This window comes from Actinia tenebrosa, unplaced genomic scaffold (assembly GCF_029948245.1).
Source record: "Actinia tenebrosa isolate PJP-AT-01 unplaced genomic scaffold, QUT_ActTen_1.0 PGA_scaffold1__47_contigs__length_23844297, whole genome shotgun sequence".
In the NCBI taxonomy this organism is placed as follows: Eukaryota; Metazoa; Cnidaria; class Anthozoa; order Actiniaria; family Actiniidae; genus Actinia; species Actinia tenebrosa.
This window is the reverse complement of record NW_028292578.1, coordinates 5,416,751-5,435,785: the sequence shown is the minus strand read 5'-3', so window position 1 is coordinate 5,435,785 and position 19,035 is coordinate 5,416,751. Positions and strand designations below refer to the sequence as shown.

At 36.4% G+C, this 19,035-nt stretch overlaps 2 protein-coding genes across 3 annotated transcripts; one reads left to right on the top strand and one right to left on the bottom strand.

Annotated features, from left to right (window-relative positions):
- Positions 1 to 70: 70 nt before the first annotated feature.
- On the bottom strand, positions 71 to 6,475 carry LOC116301664 (uncharacterized). Of its 2 annotated transcripts, none has more exons than XM_089032797.1 (6): positions 6,435 to 6,475; positions 5,181 to 5,534; positions 2,058 to 2,373; positions 1,456 to 1,745; positions 1,108 to 1,200; positions 71 to 884 (listed from the first exon to the last, which is right to left on the bottom strand). In XM_089032797.1, exons 3-6 carry the CDS (start codon positions 2,173 to 2,175, stop codon positions 678 to 680), a joined length of 708 nt encoding a protein of 235 aa, XP_088888923.1. In that variant the 5' UTR covers positions 2,176 to 2,373; positions 5,181 to 5,534; positions 6,435 to 6,475; the 3' UTR covers positions 71 to 677. The 2 variants fall into 2 exon arrangements, with proteins under 2 accessions (XP_088888923.1, XP_088888922.1); XM_089032796.1 differs by having other exon boundaries at positions 5,181 to 5,529.
- A 701-nt stretch (positions 6,476 to 7,176) lies between these two features.
- Positions 7,177 to 12,372, top strand: LOC116301669 (large ribosomal subunit protein eL20). Its single transcript, XM_031710759.2, has 5 exons — positions 7,177 to 7,249; positions 8,467 to 8,646; positions 10,022 to 10,151; positions 10,777 to 10,886; positions 12,228 to 12,372. Exons 1-5 carry the CDS (start codon positions 7,232 to 7,234, stop codon positions 12,318 to 12,320), a joined length of 531 nt encoding a protein of 176 aa, XP_031566619.1. The 5' UTR covers positions 7,177 to 7,231; the 3' UTR covers positions 12,321 to 12,372.
- The last annotated feature ends 6,663 nt before the right edge of the window (positions 12,373 to 19,035 follow it).

Here is a 19,035-nt window from a genome sequence, read left to right as displayed (position 1 = left end):
GTCAAAACGACCAACAGAAATATGCTCAAATGATTAGACCCCCGCCGTGGCTTGGATGACAAAATAAAACTTAAAGGGTCAAAAGTTTATTATATTAGTTGTGATTGGCAAGTGTTACACTTTCTTTGCCTAATTTTATTTCAATAATAAAAGATGTAAAACCCTTTTCGTACGAACACTTAAAAAATCTTTGTTAATGACTTCTTTTACTTAAATGAAAACAAATTGTGAGCAAACAGTGTAGAGGGCTCAGTACGCTCATGCACAAAAACAAGAAATGGCTAATGTGATTCTTAAAATAGTATCAAATGGTGCTTATATTCCAAATCCAAGAAAGATAAAATGCAGTGGCAGATCCAAGGGAGGGGTGCAGGGGGTGCGCACCCCTCCCTGGTTCAACTCTGTGCCCCTACTTCGAAGATAACCAATGCAAAATAATGTTTTTTCCCTTTGATTCTAAGGGGTGCACCCCTCCCTGGGTTAACTTTGTGCAGTGCACCCCTCCCTGAACAAATTCCTGGATCCGCCCCTGAAATGAACTACAAAAAGTAATCTCTGGTATTCATGGTTACAAGCATGAATACCAGAGTTTCGAATTCCTTCTCTTAATTCATTTTCTCTTGCTCAGATTGGTTGCTGTACATTACTCGAGACTGTAATTAGTTGACTGTAATTCTCTAATTTACAAAATGATAAGAGGCTTTTAGAGAGAGGTGATCTGAAGGGAAGAACTCATTCGGTAAACCAACTACACTTTTTACTAGAGAGAGTGGTACCACATCCAATACACATGTAGGACACAGGGAATCTGAGGAATACCACAGGTAGTCCAGTATCCAGTAGTTCTTTCCACCTTCGTGATTGGTTACTTCTGGTTCTCTACCCTAAAATAAGGTAAAAATGAATTTGAAATTAGAATCCCAAACTTATCAGAGTAAAAGAGGAGAGGAGAGGAATGGGTGAGGAGGGGTGAGAGGAGAGGAGAGGAGAGGAGAGGAGAGGAGAGGAGAGGAGAGGAGAGGAGAGGAGAGGAGAGGAGAGGAGAGGAGAGGAGAGGAGAGGAGAGGAGAGGAGAGGAGAATAGTTAACAAATTTGATACTACATACCAGAACTGTTTTGTATGAACTTTTTACTGTTTTCAAAGGATTCACAAAATACTTGTTTAAGTGACACAAAATTGCCTTTTCTTTCTCTGAAATCTAAAACAAAAATTAAAATTAATTATGCACATCAGCTCTGGCTTAGCAGGGGCAGATCCAGGGGAGGGGTGCAGGGGGTGTACACCCCTCCCTGGTTCGACTTTGTACCCCTACTTCAAAGATAACCAATACTGTTTTTTTCCTTTGATTCTAAGGTGTGCACCTCTCCCTGGGTTAACTTTGTGCGCAGCACCCCTCCCTGAACAAAATCCTGGATCCGCCCCTGCTTAGTATATGAAAAAAGAAAGATTATACCTTGTTTGTTTCTGGTGGTGGTATCCAAATACTTTCATAGTATTTTATATAATCAGTGGTTTCTAGCTTTTCCAGATCATCTTTATCTAGTCTGCCAGAGCTGAGCAATTTATAGGCAGGGAATTGTGGTTCTATGTTGAAATCCCCACAGAAAATGTGTGGAATATCCAGGTTTTGGTCAGCAGATTTTAAAGACTCTTTGAACTCATGTAGAATCATACTTGCTGAACAAATTATTAGAAGTTGTCTTATTGAGTGTCCATACCAGTCAAAATCAATATGCACATTCCCTATAAAGAGCAAAGTGGACAAAACAGTTTTGATGTTTGTAATTAAGAATATTATGATTGTTAAAGCAAGTCATATTATTTGTTATACAGGGGTGGTGTGGAGACATGCAATGCTTAAATGCTCCCCCCCCCCCCCCCCCACAGATGCTGCCTCTATCTACTGACTGTTGTCTGGAGATGCTACCTCTATCCACATTCTCTGATCCCTGACCCTTAATGAAAATCCTGTTTGACAGAGTTGTGTTTTTTTTTTTTTGTCTTTTCTTCTGTGTTTCAAGGGCTTATTTCTAGGCTGTACATGAATAAACCTACCTATTATGAGCAACTTATTACTTGCTTTGTGTCTCAATGCCATCATCAAAACATTAGAAGGAACATTTAGATGATCTATCAGGGCATCCTGGTTACTTTCTTTGCAGTTTTCTCGCATCTTGTCAAAGATACTGGCTCCTTTTTGCACCACAAGCTCAAATATATCAGTCTTATAAAATGTTGCAATGCCATCTTCTTTGTTGATTACAAAATGACCATCATAACCAAGTTTGGAAAGACTTTGATGCAGAAGATTGTCAAAATATGATGGATCTACTTCTTGAAGACACAAAATGTTACTGTTAAGCCACTCTAGCTGTGGACACAAGGGAAAAAACTGTAAACCAAGTCTTTAAGGAAGCATTCATAATTTATGAGTTAGTGGACGAGTATACGCCTAATTGAAAAAACGTTGTCGGGTTCAAAAAAAGGTTATATCATCAAAGCTAAGACCAAAGGGGAGCATGGGAAGACAAACAATTATGCTAATTTCATGCCTATTGCAGTTTTCCCTTCCTGTGCACACTTTATGCATCATGGCTTTGGCATGTTGTTAATCTAGGTCAATCAACTTTGCTCTACTGTGCATTTTTACATGTCTATATGCAAATATAATAGACATTTCGGAGTACCCAAGATCCTTTTTGGTCTTAGCTTTGATGATATGATCTTCTTGAACCTGACTACATTTTTTCAATTAGGTGTATATGTGGATACTGAGTTCTGAAAATATGTTGGTTAAATTGGTCAAATTACACATAGGCTTCCCAAACTATAAATTATGGATGGTCTTTGTGGAGGGAGGGTGGGGGGGGGGGGGGGGGGGGTGCAGCAATTTTCTCCAGTAACAATTCTCCCCCTTTTAAACGCTTTTAGTGGTTCTTATAATTGCAAAATGATGAGTTATATTAGTAAATAAAAAATCCATGCAATATTTTGTTATCCCAACCCCCTAAGTGTTGGTTAAAAAATCTGCCAGCCCCCCACAAAGTGGACAATTAATCTCACCTCTTCCAGAAGTAGTTCATGTCATGGGACATAGAACAGTCGCAAAGTCAAGGGGAATTAGATTTTTCCATTACAGATCAAGAAGTATATGAAGTTCTAAGTAACCTAAAGAAACATAAAGCTCCCGGCCCTGATAATATTCCAAATGAGCTCTTGATAACGGGAAAGGAAGCACTAAAAGGACACCTAACGGTAATTTTCAATAAAATCCTAGACAACGGAAAGTTTCCCTGTTCATGGAATCTAGGATATATTGTTCCATTGCATAAAAAGGACGATCCAACGAAAGCTGAAAATTACCGTGGAATAACACTCCTTTCTGCAATTGGCAAAGTTTTTACGGCAATACTTAACAAACGGCTCTATGATTACCTAACTACGAATAATATAATTAAACAGGAACAGGGTGGGTTTAGAAAAAAGCACGGAACAACAGATAGTATTTTTATTCTGAAATCCGTAATCGATAAATATGTTAAAAGTAAGCCACGGAAGAAAAATAATTTCCTTTTTTCCTGCTTTGTAGATTTTCAAAAAGCGTTTGACTGCATCCCAAGGAAAAAATTAATGGCAAAACTTGAAAATGTTGGTATAAGTGGAAATTTTCTAAGAGTGATACAATCGATGTACTCCACTGATCAATCAGCAATCAAAGTAAATGGACACATTTCTCCGACATTTTCCTGTTATATGGGTGTTAAACAAGGCTGTATGCTGAGCCCTACGTTATTTAATTTATATCTTCACGATCTGCCTGACTCATTAAATTCGTGTAACAACAATGATGTAATGTTGAATGGCAAACCGATTAGTACTCTTTTATATGCAGATGACCTGGTTCTGTTCTCTAAATCTGCTAAAGGGCTTCAGAAATATCTCGATAAGCTAGAGGAATTTTGTGAACAATCAGGCTTAACAGTTAATATAACAAAGACAAAAGTGATGGTTTTCAATAATACAGGGAAGACAATGAATAACTTCCAATTCTATTTGAACAAATCTAAACTAGAAAACGTTAAATCATATAAATATTTAGGATTAAATTTTACAACCTTTGGAAACTTTACGTTTGCAAAACAAGAATTAAAAAAAGCTGCATTAAAGGCACTATTTCAGATGAAAAAACAAATGGGTGAATTTTTCACATCCAATATCAAATTAACTATAAAACTGTTTGACTCGCTTGTTACACCAATACTTCTATACGCAAGTGAGATATGGGGTATCGAAACATTAAGCACCAAAGACCAAGAGCCCATGGAACTTGTTCATTTGAAATTTTGCAAAATGCTCCTCAAGGTGACAAAGAATGCTAGTAACCTTGCATGCAGAGCTGAGTTAGGAAGGTTTCCGCTAAAATGCAAAGCATGCAGTAGAAGCTTTAAATTCTGGCATAAAATTATAAAGTCGGAACTACACCCAAAAAAACTTTCAGCCGAAGTCTACCAAGATATTAAAAATGAAACTAAAAAAGCCTTTTGGAGCATAAAAATTAAAACTACTTTAGAACAACTCGGATTGGGGATAATTTGGATGAAACAAAATGAACTTTCTCCAAGATGGTATGAATATGGAAAAATAATAACCCAAAGAATATATGACATTGAGAGGCAAATTTTATGGAGTAATCTCCACAATGATGAAAGGAAAGACGACAGACATAAAAATAAACTCAGAGTCTTTCGTCAGTTCAAAACGGATTATAACTTTGAAGAATATTTAAGTCAAGTCACCAATATTAAGCACAGAGTGGCGCTTACAAAATTAAGAATTAGTAACCATAAGCTTGAAGTAGAAACGGGGAGGTATAAGAGGCCTTATCTCATTTACGATGAAAGGATTTGCCCAGTGTGTAAGTCGGGAGTAGAAAACGAAAAACACTTTCTAGTTTGGTGTCCACTATATAACTCTCATAGAAACGACTTAAGAGAGTTCATAGAAAAAAACACCAGCATTAATTTCAACAATATGAGCGCTGACAGTCGTTTTATGTTCTTAATCAATTCAAAATCAGCGTCTCTACAAAGAGCCATATCAGCATACATTCATCAATGTATGCTGATACGTGAAAATGAATTAAGAAAATTATCTAATACATAGTATATATATATATACCTATAATATATTTGGAATCAAACACTCATGTACTATTAGTATAAGGTGCCAAATAAAATTGTATTGTACTGTATTGTATTGGGACCCAGCAGATCTCTCCTTGAACTTCTTCTCGCAGTAATCATAACTTGGACTGTTCAGCAAAGCAACATCAGATAGAGTATTGTAAGTCACCACAGAGAAGTCTTGCACGTTGGTGTTACGGTTTGATTGATGGTACGATCTTCGGGCAAAAAGGGGAGATTTCCTTTCCTTGATGTGGTCTGTAGGGCTGCATTGAGTCGTCATACTAGGTTGAGCTTTCCTTTGTCTTCTTTTATTCGTTTTCAGTGGCTTCGACCCTCAAATTCTACACTTACGAGACACAAAAGTATCATTTTGTACACATCATATCATTTAGCTATTCCTAATTTCATATTATAATATCGACTTTGAAGCCGGTTTTGCAAAACAATCCAGAGTGGTTGTAGAGTAAGTCGCATCCTGTCATGAGGCATTAACACAGAGGTCCACGTGTTAGGAAACTATAATGCACTTATCAATGGCTTCCACGAGGGGGGGGGACCCCGAACAAATGTGGGGACTTTGCTTTGAGCCTAGTGGAAAACTATCTGTGTATCCCCAGATATGTTAGAAAATGCCCCTATATTCCACCAGGCACTGGGGCAAAATTGTTATGGAGTTGAATAGACTTCCTCGGCTCTGACGTAATGTTTTCCCATTTCAGACCACATTTCATTCCCTAGAGTATCATTTCTTTGTTTATGGTTTGCGCTCGGTTGCACATGAGAAGACACATGAATATGGTTATAACTTAAACAAAGAATATCATCCTCAAGGGAATGACACGTGGTCTGAAATGGGACAACATTACGCTCGAGCGGTCCAGAACTGAGGAGGTCTATTGTTTTGTGCGTGATCACTCATTAATGCTCAATGAACATAAACAAAGGATTATCACCACAAATCGCTTTGTTTAACTTATCAATATCAAGAAATGTTAAGTTTTGTTCTTTCATGTTTTTTATTTATTTTGCAACAAAAATAGTGGATGATATGATTTGTTTATAGGTTCACTATTTTCCATACATCGGTTCACTGCTCAAACACAAAGCATTCAGTCGAGGTTACAAGGTTCAAATTTAAATAATCCTTGGAAAGTACCTTGGCGCCTTGCTTGAGCGCTTTGTGTTTGACCAGTGAACCGATGTATGGAAAATGGTGAATTAAAAGGATTAAATTCAAAATGCTCACCTTTCTGACTTGCAGTGTCCGCCATTTTGTGCATGACTAGTTCCCAGTTTACGAACGGCGTAGGTTAACACAGCAACCCCAATACCCGTAAATCAAAGTCAAAATAAACTCCAACAAAAAACGATGTTTCCCGGGAGGGAGGGGAGGGGGACTTCATTATGAAAGGGGGCGGGGGTACCGGGCGAAGTTTGTACCTCCGTTTGCTTTTTTAGACCTTTAGAGTCCAATACTTTATTGAAAACAGCTCTTTACAAAAGACTCTAATGCTTCCAGGGGGTTTCAGAAGATTTTATCTATCTACCACTATTCCTCCACTAGGGCAAGGATTTAAGGCTAAGTCCCCACTTTCCCCAACATTTCATCGAGTCTAGCCCGGGGTCTTCCTCCCCCCCCTTCGTGGAAGCCGATGACAGAATGCATAAAAGAAAGTATGTCATAAATATTTTTTTAGAATATATATTGTCTTATCGCATTAATTTGATTGAAGTATTTTATGTATGTACATGTGTACATTATGAGAGCTTTTGTAAAGGGAAAGCGTTATGCCTTCTCGTAAACTAGCGGGAGTCTGTAAAAAAATAATGTCCATATACTTTTCCCACATACAAATAAAAGCACTGGACAAGAAGGATGTCAAGAAACACAGTTTTTTGTTTTTCCTTTGTAGAGTCGCGAAAGTCTGAAGTGTGCAATGGTCGCATGCATGGGATTCCTGTGTTTAGTATCCCATAGGTCAGCGCGGTCTGGAATCCCCCCCAGCAGCGTCTTGTTCTTTCTCTATCCGCGTGTTATTCAAGATGAAGGTTCGAGGCCAGGTAATGAACAGAAAAATCCTATATTATCCTATCCCTAACCTTCAAAATCACTCCAAAATATAATAAATACGACAAATAAACACTATTCTTGTGATTTGAAGTATTAATACTTGCTGAAAACTATTTTTAGGGGTGTCAAAAGTCTTTCTAAAATTTCAACGTGGTTTGTCTGTCGGTGTCCTCCATTTTGAAATTTCACATTTTTCTTCCTCATGCTTCAGTATAGACTTCCAAAATAAACATAAATAAGAATAAAAGATGTTTTTTCCATTATTATCCATTGCTTTTCATTCTGAGAACTTCAAATTTTTATGACTGAAAAATTTTATTAATTTAAAGTAGTAATTTACGTGGGGTTTCAAACATTTTTATCAATATTGGATCTTTATAAGTCCATCTTTTTTGTTATATTAGTTTTATAAGCTACATGAGTCATTATATTTTAATTAGTTGGATGACAGTCATTATTTTGAAATTTAAGTTGAGATTTGATGAATAATATATTAATGTAATAATACCATACTATATTATTAGTTATCGTTAAAAGCTATTAATTTTATCACATTCATAAGCTAGCTTAGCAAATCCTTAGGCCCTGGCTAAATAAGAAAATGTGTTTCCTTAAATGTTTTCAAAGGTGGCAAAACTGTTAGGAAACATCAGGAAACATGTTTACTCAACATTGGTTAGTGTATGCACACTTGAAAAGATAGTGAGTGGTGCTAAAAGACAAACTTTAAGAATGCTGACTTTCATAGCTAAATAAGGAAACATTGTTTCCATGTGACTTGGAAGCATGAACCCTATATATTTTTACGACCACCATTCCCCGTTTGGGGCTCTTCCGTGAGGTTCCACATGTACTACCACTACATTCTATATTTACAACATACAACACTCAACTCACATGTTGGTTTTTACGGAGTAAGGAAATGTTTCTACTGAACAGCAGAAACTTTTTGCATCTTGGAAGCAAAATTTGTCATACGCAGCAATGTTTCACATGTGGCTAAACTTGGAAACATTGGGGAAACATGGGAACAGTAAACATGTTTCTGTAAATATGTTTCATCATTTATCTAGGGCTTTATAATCATGCTTGGGGATCTGAAAAAGGACTAAATATGCATGATTACAAAATACCAGAATTGCAGAAACATGAAGAACACTTAAATAATGAATTGGGTTTGACTTCTTTTAATTTTTGATTGCTTTAGCTGAGGGAATTCCAAGTCATAGGGCGTAAGATGCCCTCCAAAAAGGTCACAGTCCCACCTCTGTACAAGATGCGCATCTTTGCACCAGATGAAGTGGTTGCAAGATCAAAGTTTTGGTACTTCATTTCTCAGTTAAAGAGAATGAAGAAATCACAAGGTGAAATTGTTTCTTGTCAAGAGGTAAGTATATTAGAAGTTGAGTATACAAATGTGAAGGATAGACCTTTTGTGAATTCGTATGTTGTCCACAGACTCACTTACTCAGTGTTAGGCTTATTTCAGCATCAAAATATTGCTATAAAAACATTTAATTCCCATGGACTTTTATTGGAACAAATTAATGTTTCACACAATCAAGGCTAAGCGTGAGCAACAGAGAATCAAAACTTGATTATCACAGCTAGCAGGAGTTTTTAGTAGACCTCTTTACCTTGGGTGAAATGGTTTCTCATTCTCTTGAGAAGAAGATCCTTTGAGTTGTATCCATATTCATGTATATTCCTGAGCGACAGTTAAAGAAACCATTCCTCTTAAGAATGATCTGGTCTGAATTGTACAAAATATTACTTTCAAGGTAAAGAGGTATATATAAACTTAGCTACTTGCATTGAGTGGACAACCATTTTTTAGCTGGCCAAATACATTTGATTGGATCAGATCATTTTCATTGGGGGGGAGGGGTGCTGAATAGGGGTATGCAAATCCACGTCAATTCGTTAAAATTATTACTCAAATCTGTCGATAATTTTGAAAGTTGCCTTGTATGGGATTGCATTAAGACATAAAACATTTTTGAAGAGGGTTTAGATCCATGATCCGAACTGTATAACGAGCAAAAACCAAAATCCAGGCCAAAACAATGCATTATCAGGACTAAATGATTAGCAAAATCTGCTAATCCCTAGACCCATTCACCCCCTCTTTCATGGAATCATTTAGGAATTCCTTAACAGAACTCAAGTCTACCTTCTTGTGACACAAGATCATAGAGTGGTTACATGACAGTTATGTGGTGGGGCAGTGAAGTATACGACGTTTTTGCAGGATAAGAGATTTCATTTGCCAAAGGAGACAATTTCTGTTTGTTTTGCCCTAAAATATGACTTCCATGGAACTTCACTGTTGAAGCATTTTTAGGATTGCCCAGAAAGGGTTTTTATTAAGGGTCAGAGATCTGAAAATGCTTTGGTAACTGAGCAAAATTACCATGATCTTCTCATATTAATTCAAAATTGTAAGGAAAATGCTGCCAAGACTCTCCAGCTAGTTCATTATCTTCTATTATTTAAAAAAAAAGTTAATGAAAACCTTGTCAGATATGGAATATAAAACATGTGTTGATTGAATGTGTTAGCCCACTACACGTAAGGCTACCCACATAAGATGTCAGATAACAACAAATACATGTAAGGTGTTCGATGAGCTTTGCAAAAAGTTATGAATAGGGGAATAAATTGGGGGAAGGGGTAAAAGAGTCATTTTATTGGAAATAAATAAATTTGTGTTGGTCAGCAAACCCTATTTTGATATTCTGATGTTATTTTTGTTTTGCTAGATCTTTGAAAAGAAACCTCTTCAAATTAAAAATTTTGGTGTGTGGCTGAGGTATGACTCCAGAAGTGGCACCCACAACATGTACAGAGAGTACAGAGACTTGACTGTTGCTGATGCTGTTACTGCTTGCTGTGAGTACTAAGCCTAATATTATTATTATTATAAGCTTGAGTAGATAGTTGAGTTGTACCAAGAGTTGATGCGATATTTATACATTAAAACATTAAAACAGAAAAAATTGAAATTGGTTCAGGGTTGAAATAATTCCTGCTCAATGGCCTGACATTATGACCTGGCACATCAGACGGAATAGTGGTAATCAACATGCAACCAGACAATATGACTGGCCAAGAGAACCAGCCTAAGAGTAATCTATCAGATGAGTGCCAATTTTGAACTAACATTTTTAATTGACTGGAAGTTATTTAGAGCCCTGGTACTTGCTCTTGGCAAGGATTTTTTCCTCTCTCCTGGAAATGGTCATTTTTATTACACATTTAAGTTGGACATTAGTGTGATAAAGCCATGAATAAAAACCATATCAGTGAAGTTATACGATATCACTTCACGGTAAACTGGAAACTGTAAATTTTGTATTTTTATTAACCCTAAATGTGTAAAAATAAGCATGTCAAAAGCGTGATATTTTTATTCACTCGTCTCCCATTTAATATCACTCCCTCATTTGTGATATGATATGGAAAGTTGTGAATAAAAACGAAATCCAAATTTTAAATATGTGATGTTTTTTCCCAGACCGTGATATGGCAGCAAGACATCGTGCTAGGGGTTCTTCTATTCAGATTATGAAAGTAGAGACTGTACCATCAAGCAAGTGCCGTCGACCTCATGTCAAGCAAATGCATGTAAGATATGATGATGAGAATATGTGGACCGCGTAGCACTTATGAAATACATGAAGATATAGAAATATAAATAATTTATAGTGCTTGGGAACGAGGTTATTCCGGGCAAAAGACCCTTGGAATTAAATTCGGAAAAATTAATTTCCGACCTCGCTGGGAGGTGGGAAATTAATTTTTCCGAATTTAATTCCAAGGGTCTTTTGCCCGGAATAACCTCGTTCCCAAGCACTATAAATTATCTATATTTCTATATCTTCATGTAAGATATGATTTTTTTTTATTTGCCACAATGAGGAAACCATGTGTCTTGCAAATAATTATCTTCAAATATTTACCAGAGTAGTGCTATACTTTACATGTAGTTATTTGAGCAGCTAGAGTGGGACTACTACAAAATAAAGGGAAGATCCTTGTCTCCTTAACCAAGGTTCAACTTGTTAGTTGAGAGTTGTATGCATAGAGCAGTTTTTGTATGACTGTAAAAAGCCCAGTGCCATGATGCTTTCTAGAATTTTAATTGGCTGATTTTTTCATGCGTAATGTGATTGGTCTGGCATTGGCGTGACCATGTCCAGGTATTTGATTGGATGGAGAGTAAATTCCCGTGCAATGTGATTGGTCTGGCGTATCCCTTGCAGTGTCATGGCTGTGTTCGTGCCGTGAATTTTTCACAGTCATACGAAAACTGCACTAAAACATTGTATCACTGGCAGTGTGTGGGAATATAATATCTCAAACTGTGAATCAGTACTTATACTGTAGTTGTTCACTGTAAGAAATGATTATTTTTATTGGTTATAAAATCATAATGAAAAAGGAAGAAAGGGAAATGGAAGGGAGGCACATGGGACTAATTATGGCTGAAACATAAGCTTAACATAAAAATGAGAGACATGTAGAGTACAAACACTAAAAGTGTGCAACACTTTGCACTATTTAGTAGTAAATAGTGCTAATTAAACAATAGAAAACAATAGGATTAGCATAATTTAGCAGTATTTAGTGGTAGAGTGCATGCACTAAATCTGTGAACAATATTTAGTACTAATTAGTACTATTTCATACAGAATCCTTTGTTTTCTATTGTTTAATTATCACTATTTAGTGCTAAAAATTAGTATTTGTTTCACGGATTTAGTGTGAGCACTCTATTTATGTTACACACTTATAGTGTTTGTACACTACTTTATGATGGTTCAATGTAATATTAGCTTTAGCTAAATTGGTTTCTTTTTCATCGATATATTAAATTTTATTATTATTGTTGTTGTTATTAATATTAATATTATTATATAAATTGTTATTAATCATTATTGTTACATATACTTTGTTTTCTCTCAGGATAACAAGATGAAGTTCCCTCTACCTCATCGTGTGATCAAGTCACAGTTTAAGTCTAAATTTGTGGCCAAGAGACCAAATACCTTCTACTAGGCCATTGTAAAACACCTTATGGCAAAGCAGAATAAAACAAATTAGAACTCAATTGTTATTTTATCTTTTTATATAAGTTGAACTATAAACACCCCAATAGACTTCAATAACTCAATTTGAAGGACCTAACAATAGGTTTCCAATTCTCAGAAGATTGAAATCCTTTTGTTTTATCCTGCAAATTGAGCTGCTTTGACGTCACAGTCATGTAAGGGGTCATTTACATTTACCAAATTACAAGCACGCCCTCTCTTCGAGGCTTAAGTGCTTGGGTAGGTCAGGATCAAAGTTAGTGTTCTAATTTACAGACCCCACTTTTAAATGCATTAACATTTGGGACTGTGACTAATTCAGCGGGTAGATTGTTCCATTGTTTTATTGTCTATTGGTGATTTAGCTGAAAAAGTACATGCCTCTGCCCCCCATAAATCAAGCAGTGTCACAATGAACCCAAAGTAATCAAAGGAATCATCAATATTAGGAGTGACAAATATAAAATTGAATATTTTATAAAGGATTTGTAAAGAAAAAACAGCTTTGTCATCCAGTGCATTTTTTCATGCAAACTCTGATAAAATATTCAATGGTGTTGGAATTTCTCTTCTATCCTGCATTGTGGATTAAAGCTTTGCCTTAGCTTCTTACAAATATTTAGGTGGTGTTACTGTTTTCATTGCTCATTTTGGCACAGCTATTTAGTTTTGGGGTTAGGGGCTTGTGACGTGGTCCATAACAGGGTTTTGCAGTATCATGAAGGCCAGAACAATACAAACATTTTACATTAGAAAGAATTTAATTCCCGAGAGTCAATTTTGTTGTGCTACCTTACTAGTCGTCTGTATGCAATACCTCCACTATTTTTAAAATGTTTTTAAAACCCACGAAATAGATATTAGTCTCTCAGATGTTAGACACTAATTCTATTTTCTTTTCTTATAATTATTGCACATTGAATATCAGATCTTGTTTCAATGTGGTTTAAATGCAGCCACTCTTGGCTGCTTCAGCTGGTTTCCCTTCTCCCTGCTTTACCACATCCCTTGTTGAGTAAATACTGGTTTATGGTGTTAGATTCAAGTAGTGTGATAGGCCTTTTGCAACAACAGGACCCTACCCCACTTAAATAAAGAAGTTGTGTGAAAATGAAGATCAGAAATGAAAAGAGCCCCTCTATATTAGTAAGAGGTTTTAGAATTTATATGGGAAAGTGTGCTGGATGGTAAGCTACAATCCTGGACAAAAGTATTGGGACAGCAACATAAAATTACATAATATTGTTATTTTCAACCCCCCCCCCCCCCCCCCCCAATTCAATGTTGTGGCAAACGGGTTTGCGATGATGTGTGCTTTGACCAACATTGAATTGGGGGAGGGGGTAGGGGGGACGAACTTCATAGATGAAATTGCGTATAAACATTGAGAAATTATGGAAATTAAGACAATATTTTAAAAATTTGCGCTGAGTTTTCAAGTGTCCCAATGACTTTTGTCCATGATTATAGCACATTTTCCCATACAAATCCTTATGAAATATTCGAGTCCGTATTTAATGCCATTTCCCCCTTGTGAAATGTTATGAGCTGTAACTTTGCCTTCTTGCTAATATCAAGGTGCTCTTTTCATTTCGGATGTTCATTTTAACTTTAGTAGAGTCTTGCATTCCTGTTCCAAATAGTCGGGTTCAGAAACATAGAACATAAAAGCTGAGACCGAAATGGCATAATTATATTATAATTTATTCATTTGCGCCATCCATGCAGTCGGTTTAGAATGCCAAACGCGTATTAAAAACAGTGGATGATGCCACGGGTCGCCGTTCACAGCATGCATCTAATTAACGTACTTCCCATGTGCCACTTCGGTCTCAGCTTCTATGTTCTATGTTTCTGAACCCGACAACAATTCTTCAATTGAGTGTATCGTATTGAAATCTAAACAGTATACATTGTCTTTGCATGTTTGATTGAATTGTCGCTTTTTTAATGGTGAAAAAAGTTTTCATCCGATCTTCGGGAACGCAGGAGTCTGTCGCTCGGTGACGTTTCAGCAAACTATTGCACCACTCTCGATTGGTGACGTTGTAGGAAACTATTGAAATAACGTTCGTAAAGGTGGCCAGAAACTGAAATACCAAAAGAGTTTCTGCTAATAAACATAGTTTACCCCTTGCTTGCACTGAATTAATAGATAATTACTGAGGCACGCAGCATTCGTAGGTATAATGCAGGCAGCTGAGGGCGTAGCATAATCCAATTGTTTTCTTTCTAGCTTGTTTATCATAGAAACAAAGCCAATAATGAATGAACTCAATATGTCTGATTTTCCTCTATGCATTCGTTGGGATAATGCAGACTGAAAACAATGGATTTTGATAAGATCAGTAATTATCATGTAAAGAAAGACTGGTCTTTGAGGATTTTTAAAGGTTTGTAACTAGGACCATACTTCCAGACATCGAATGCTGAACCGTCGTATGGCAGCGCGAGGCATTTACGGCTACGCCGGAGATTTCGACCCCGACACCGCTATCCCTGGATTTACAGACTGATCAGGAATCTCGGCCGAAGCCTAAGGGAGAGGTTAGTCGGCCCCTAGACCATAGATGATTAACCCCTTGCTATGACCAGCAGACCCAAAGTATCGATTCTGTCACTGATGGCTAAATACTTATTGTCATTCCTTTCCATGTGGGACGCGTTTTGAAAGGCTCCCAAAATTCAGTAAGTAGGGGTGAAATTTGCTTTTCAAAATTTAGCATTTTCTCATCAAAATAGTTTAGGAAATGGAAAAGATAAAAATGGAAGAAATTATAGTGAGATATGAACGAGTCAAGCTGTTCACGCAAGTGCGCAGTTTGTTAAAAGTACTTCAAAGTGAGGTGGGATGAAAACTGCTTCCCTTGCGGGCCTGGTCGTGATGGCTCGGCAATTCAGTCCCAGTTCCCCTAGACTGAACAACATTCTTCAAAGCGAGGCAACATATAGCAGTCTAGTGGTCCCACAATACAATTCGATCCGACGTTACCCGCAATGCATCACTACCAGTTGGTACATTTCCGCGCGGGTCTTGGGTCATGTATAAAATCGTGTCAGTGACTTAAAAAAAAAAACACCCATCAATAGTCGGTGAGGCAGGTTTGCTCCGAAAATCCACATACATTTTCTTTTAGTTTGCACTGGTCCAATCACGTTAGATTCGTTAGATCCAGCAACAGTATTCTTAATGACCTTCCTAGCCATGCGAAGAAATTGATAAAATCCAACGAGTTCAGAACGCTGCTGCAAGACTTGTCACCGGCACCAGGAATATATGTATCCATCACTCCTGTCTTAATTGATCTTCACTGGCTCCCGGTCAAAGCTCGCATCGATTACAAGATACTTCTAACTGTTTTCAAAGCACTTAACAATCTGGCTCCGGAATATATATCTGAACTACTTAAACGCTACAATCTTCCACGCTCATTACGCTCTGCCAATCAAAATCTATTAATTGCTCCTAAAACAGTCAGTAAGACATACGACTAGAGATCTTTCTTCGCCACCTCCCCCCCCCCCCCCCCCCCCTCCCCCAGACTCTGGAATATAACCCCACAAGCCATCACAGACTCCAACCCCCTTGTTTCCTTTAAATCTAATGCTAAAACGTATTTATTTCCATAGTAATTGTTATAATTTATAATTAGCACTTAGCAAATTATTCTCCTACGCAGCCTGTAGGGAAGTGAGCGTTGATTGACGACACTAATACCGGCTGCGTAGGATCGAGACTATTAGCAAATTTATCATATTTATTTAAGAGATGAGGCGTTAAGCCGTGTGGAACGGGTTCGAAAATCATATAAGAACATGCGTAATAGGTAAATTACGAGCCTTGTATGCTGACGAGGCCCAATACAGGCCGAAACAGCTGTCCACGGTTTCTAGTTGAGTTGGCTCATTTTTTACGCGACTTGAAGTTGTGAAAGGCCCCTCTTCTTCAGTCGTTACATACAAGGGTCATATTTATTTATCTATCTTCATCAGAGGCAATGTTTTTTGTAACATTGTACATTTCGTAATCTGTATTTTATATATTTAAATTCTATATAATTAAATTTCTTAATAGAATATTTTAAAGTATTGAACTTTGTAAAATACTTGATAAATTATCAATAATTAATATATTATTATCATTATGAGGCAGTGTAAACGTCTGGATGCCCTATTATCATTATTATTATCAGCAGTAAACACGTTTGAATGCTAATTAGGTAAGCTAGATAGGGCGTAATTTCGTAACCTACCAGCATGACAGGATTAATAATATATACAATCACTTAAAACCAATTATTAATGTTCTTAAGATGCAGTTTAAATACTTGGAATGTTTGAAATGTCCTTAAGATGTGATTAATTTAAATGTTCTTGCAACGTTCACTGTGCAGCTTAATACCGCTTTCTGCATTCTAAGTAATTATTATTATTATTATTATTATTATTATTATTATTATTATAAATAGAAGGGCTATAGTCTAGGGATATATTTTTTGTATTAAATTAGCTATTCCTCAGATGTTGTTCGCTCTATCGCTATGCATTCTTACATAACATTTTTACATCCTATTAGCTTCATACACTTTTTAAGGTTACTGGAGACCTTCAGGTGTATGTATCTCTTAAGCTCTCTCTACGCAACACATTAAACAAAAGCCCCCTAATACTATATATCGTTTTAAAGGTCATGTGATAAAGATTTTGAAAATAATATTATTTCAAAGTGTTTTTCTAATTCGAAACAATGCCGAACCTTAAACACAAATCGGGCACGTTCCGTAGAGGTGAATTAATGGAAATAGCGTTAGCGCGTATAGCCAAAAGAACCTCACTATGCGAATAAGTAAAAGATAAAGGGTTTGAGCGATTTTTGATATATTGAATATTTCGTCTTTTATGCGGTAAAACATTAACCGGCATTGAAATTTTTAGACGTTCCAACTTTAAAATCTAATTCACATTCAATACAGTGTTTTGGACATTTATTTACGCAATACAATATAAGTATATTTTCCACTAGGAATTGTAAGATTTTAACTGTCTTTTCATTTTTTTTTTTACAAGCCGTGAATATGATTTCGTACAAATAAAGCGCCGTTAGGTATAAATATCAGTCAGTTCTGAGTTTTTTAATCCCTCTTTTTTGGATATTGCAATGGTTCAACAAATAAACCAAATTCCAAATGAGTCAGACTTGCGTCTTTTGAGTGCCTATGAAGATCCACAGAAATGCATACAATGGTACAATCACATGCAAACATATCGTCCAAGATGTTTAAATAGAGAACACATTCAATGATAAATTCCCTTTTTTGTTTTTGAAAATCTACAATCGTAAAAGCACAATACCCTTATATTGTATTGCGTAAATAAATGTCCAAAACACTGTATTGAATGTGTGTTGTGGTTTATTGTCTGCACTAAAACGCTAATGAAAGTTCAAAAACGTTAATGAATCCACGCAAACATATTCATGATTGTCAAATTCAATGCTAAATTTCTTAATGAACGTTCCATCGCACTATTGCATGCCTGTTCGCTCTAATGACAATGCTTCTTCACTTCAATGAATATTCCTTTGCGGTTAATGAACAGCAAAAGGTGTACTACATTTAATTTTTTTTCGATAATTTTTCGGTTTAAAAAAATCTACTCAATTCGGTAAAGCATCTTTAAGGTCGTATGTTATGTCACAAATTGACCAAATTGCATGTTTTTATCCTTAGTGATATCAATATGGACCCCCTCCAAATTTCTAGATGCACTACTGCCCATGCAACAACACAGTCAGCACATACGCGGCATGAATATTATGTAGACAATAGCTCATCATAGGCCATGTGGGCGAGAAGTCTAATTGCATTAGTCAAATCCAACTAGCCGGTGAAATATATAGATACAAACAAGTTTTAAATTAAATTTAGATTTAATGTTTTGGTTTTAATTCAAAACCGCGGCTTTTTTCGCTACTCACACGTAGGATGTAACTTGTAGTAGCTCATCCAATCCTATTTACCTCTACAGTGGCAGATCCATGATTTTTCAAAGGGGGGTTCCGTTTCTTAAACTGTGTATAATTCTCTTTTGTTTAGTCGATGTTTGACAAAAAATTTTTGGCTCTAATCACCTAATTTACTATCTAGTAACGGACCAAGCTATAATAACACGACCCAACGCAAAACTACTAATATTTTTTTATTAAAATTTATATAAGACATATTTCTATTACCTAAAATATCAAACCTTCAAGGGGGGTTCTGTGGATCCCTTCAACTCCCCTCCCCCCCCGTGGACCCGACATTGCTCTAAAGAGTAAATGGTAAAAAATACTATAGTGATTTTAAGAAGATATAACTAGCTAAAATCTAGTGTGAGCTGCGTCGGTGTTTCTAATGAAACAGTAATGATAAAAAGGTATACACCGTGAAAAGATGAAAAAACTTACTGACGTTTCGGGCGCTAGTTTTCTATAATTTACCTTTTTATCATTAGAGTGATTTTACTTAGCCCAGCCGCCATGAAAGTTACTGAATCGACGCCAAAGAAAACAATGGAAATGAGACTTCGTATGCGTAATAGGTAAATTACGAGCCTTACATATAACGACTGAAGAAGAGTGCCATACAAGCCTTTCACAACTTCAAGTCGCGTAAAAAATGAGCCAGCTCAACTAGAAACCG

What these genes read in the sequence shown, in the direction of transcription:
- LOC116301669 (XM_031710759.2), top strand. An exon ending in AAATTGTTTCTTGTCAAGAG is followed by an intron (nt 8,647 to 10,021) that starts GTAAGTATATTA and finishes TTGTTTTGCTAG; the next exon opens with ATCTTTGAAAAGAAACCTCT. An exon ending in TGATGCTGTTACTGCTTGCT is followed by an intron (nt 10,152 to 10,776) that starts GTGAGTACTAAG and finishes GTTTTTTCCCAG; the next exon opens with ACCGTGATATGGCAGCAAGA.
- LOC116301664 (XM_089032797.1), bottom strand. Translation starts at nt 2,175, where the DNA reads ATGCGAGAAAACTGCAAAGAAAGTAACCAGGATGCCCTGATAGATCAT. An exon ending in TAATAAGTTGCTCATAATAG is followed by an intron (nt 1,746 to 2,057) that starts GTAGGTTTATTC and finishes TGCTCTTTATAG; the next exon opens with GGAATGTGCATATTGATTTT. An exon ending in GTTCATACAAAACAGTTCTG is followed by an intron (nt 885 to 1,107) that starts GTATGTAGTATC and finishes ACCTTATTTTAG; the next exon opens with GGTAGAGAACCAGAAGTAAC.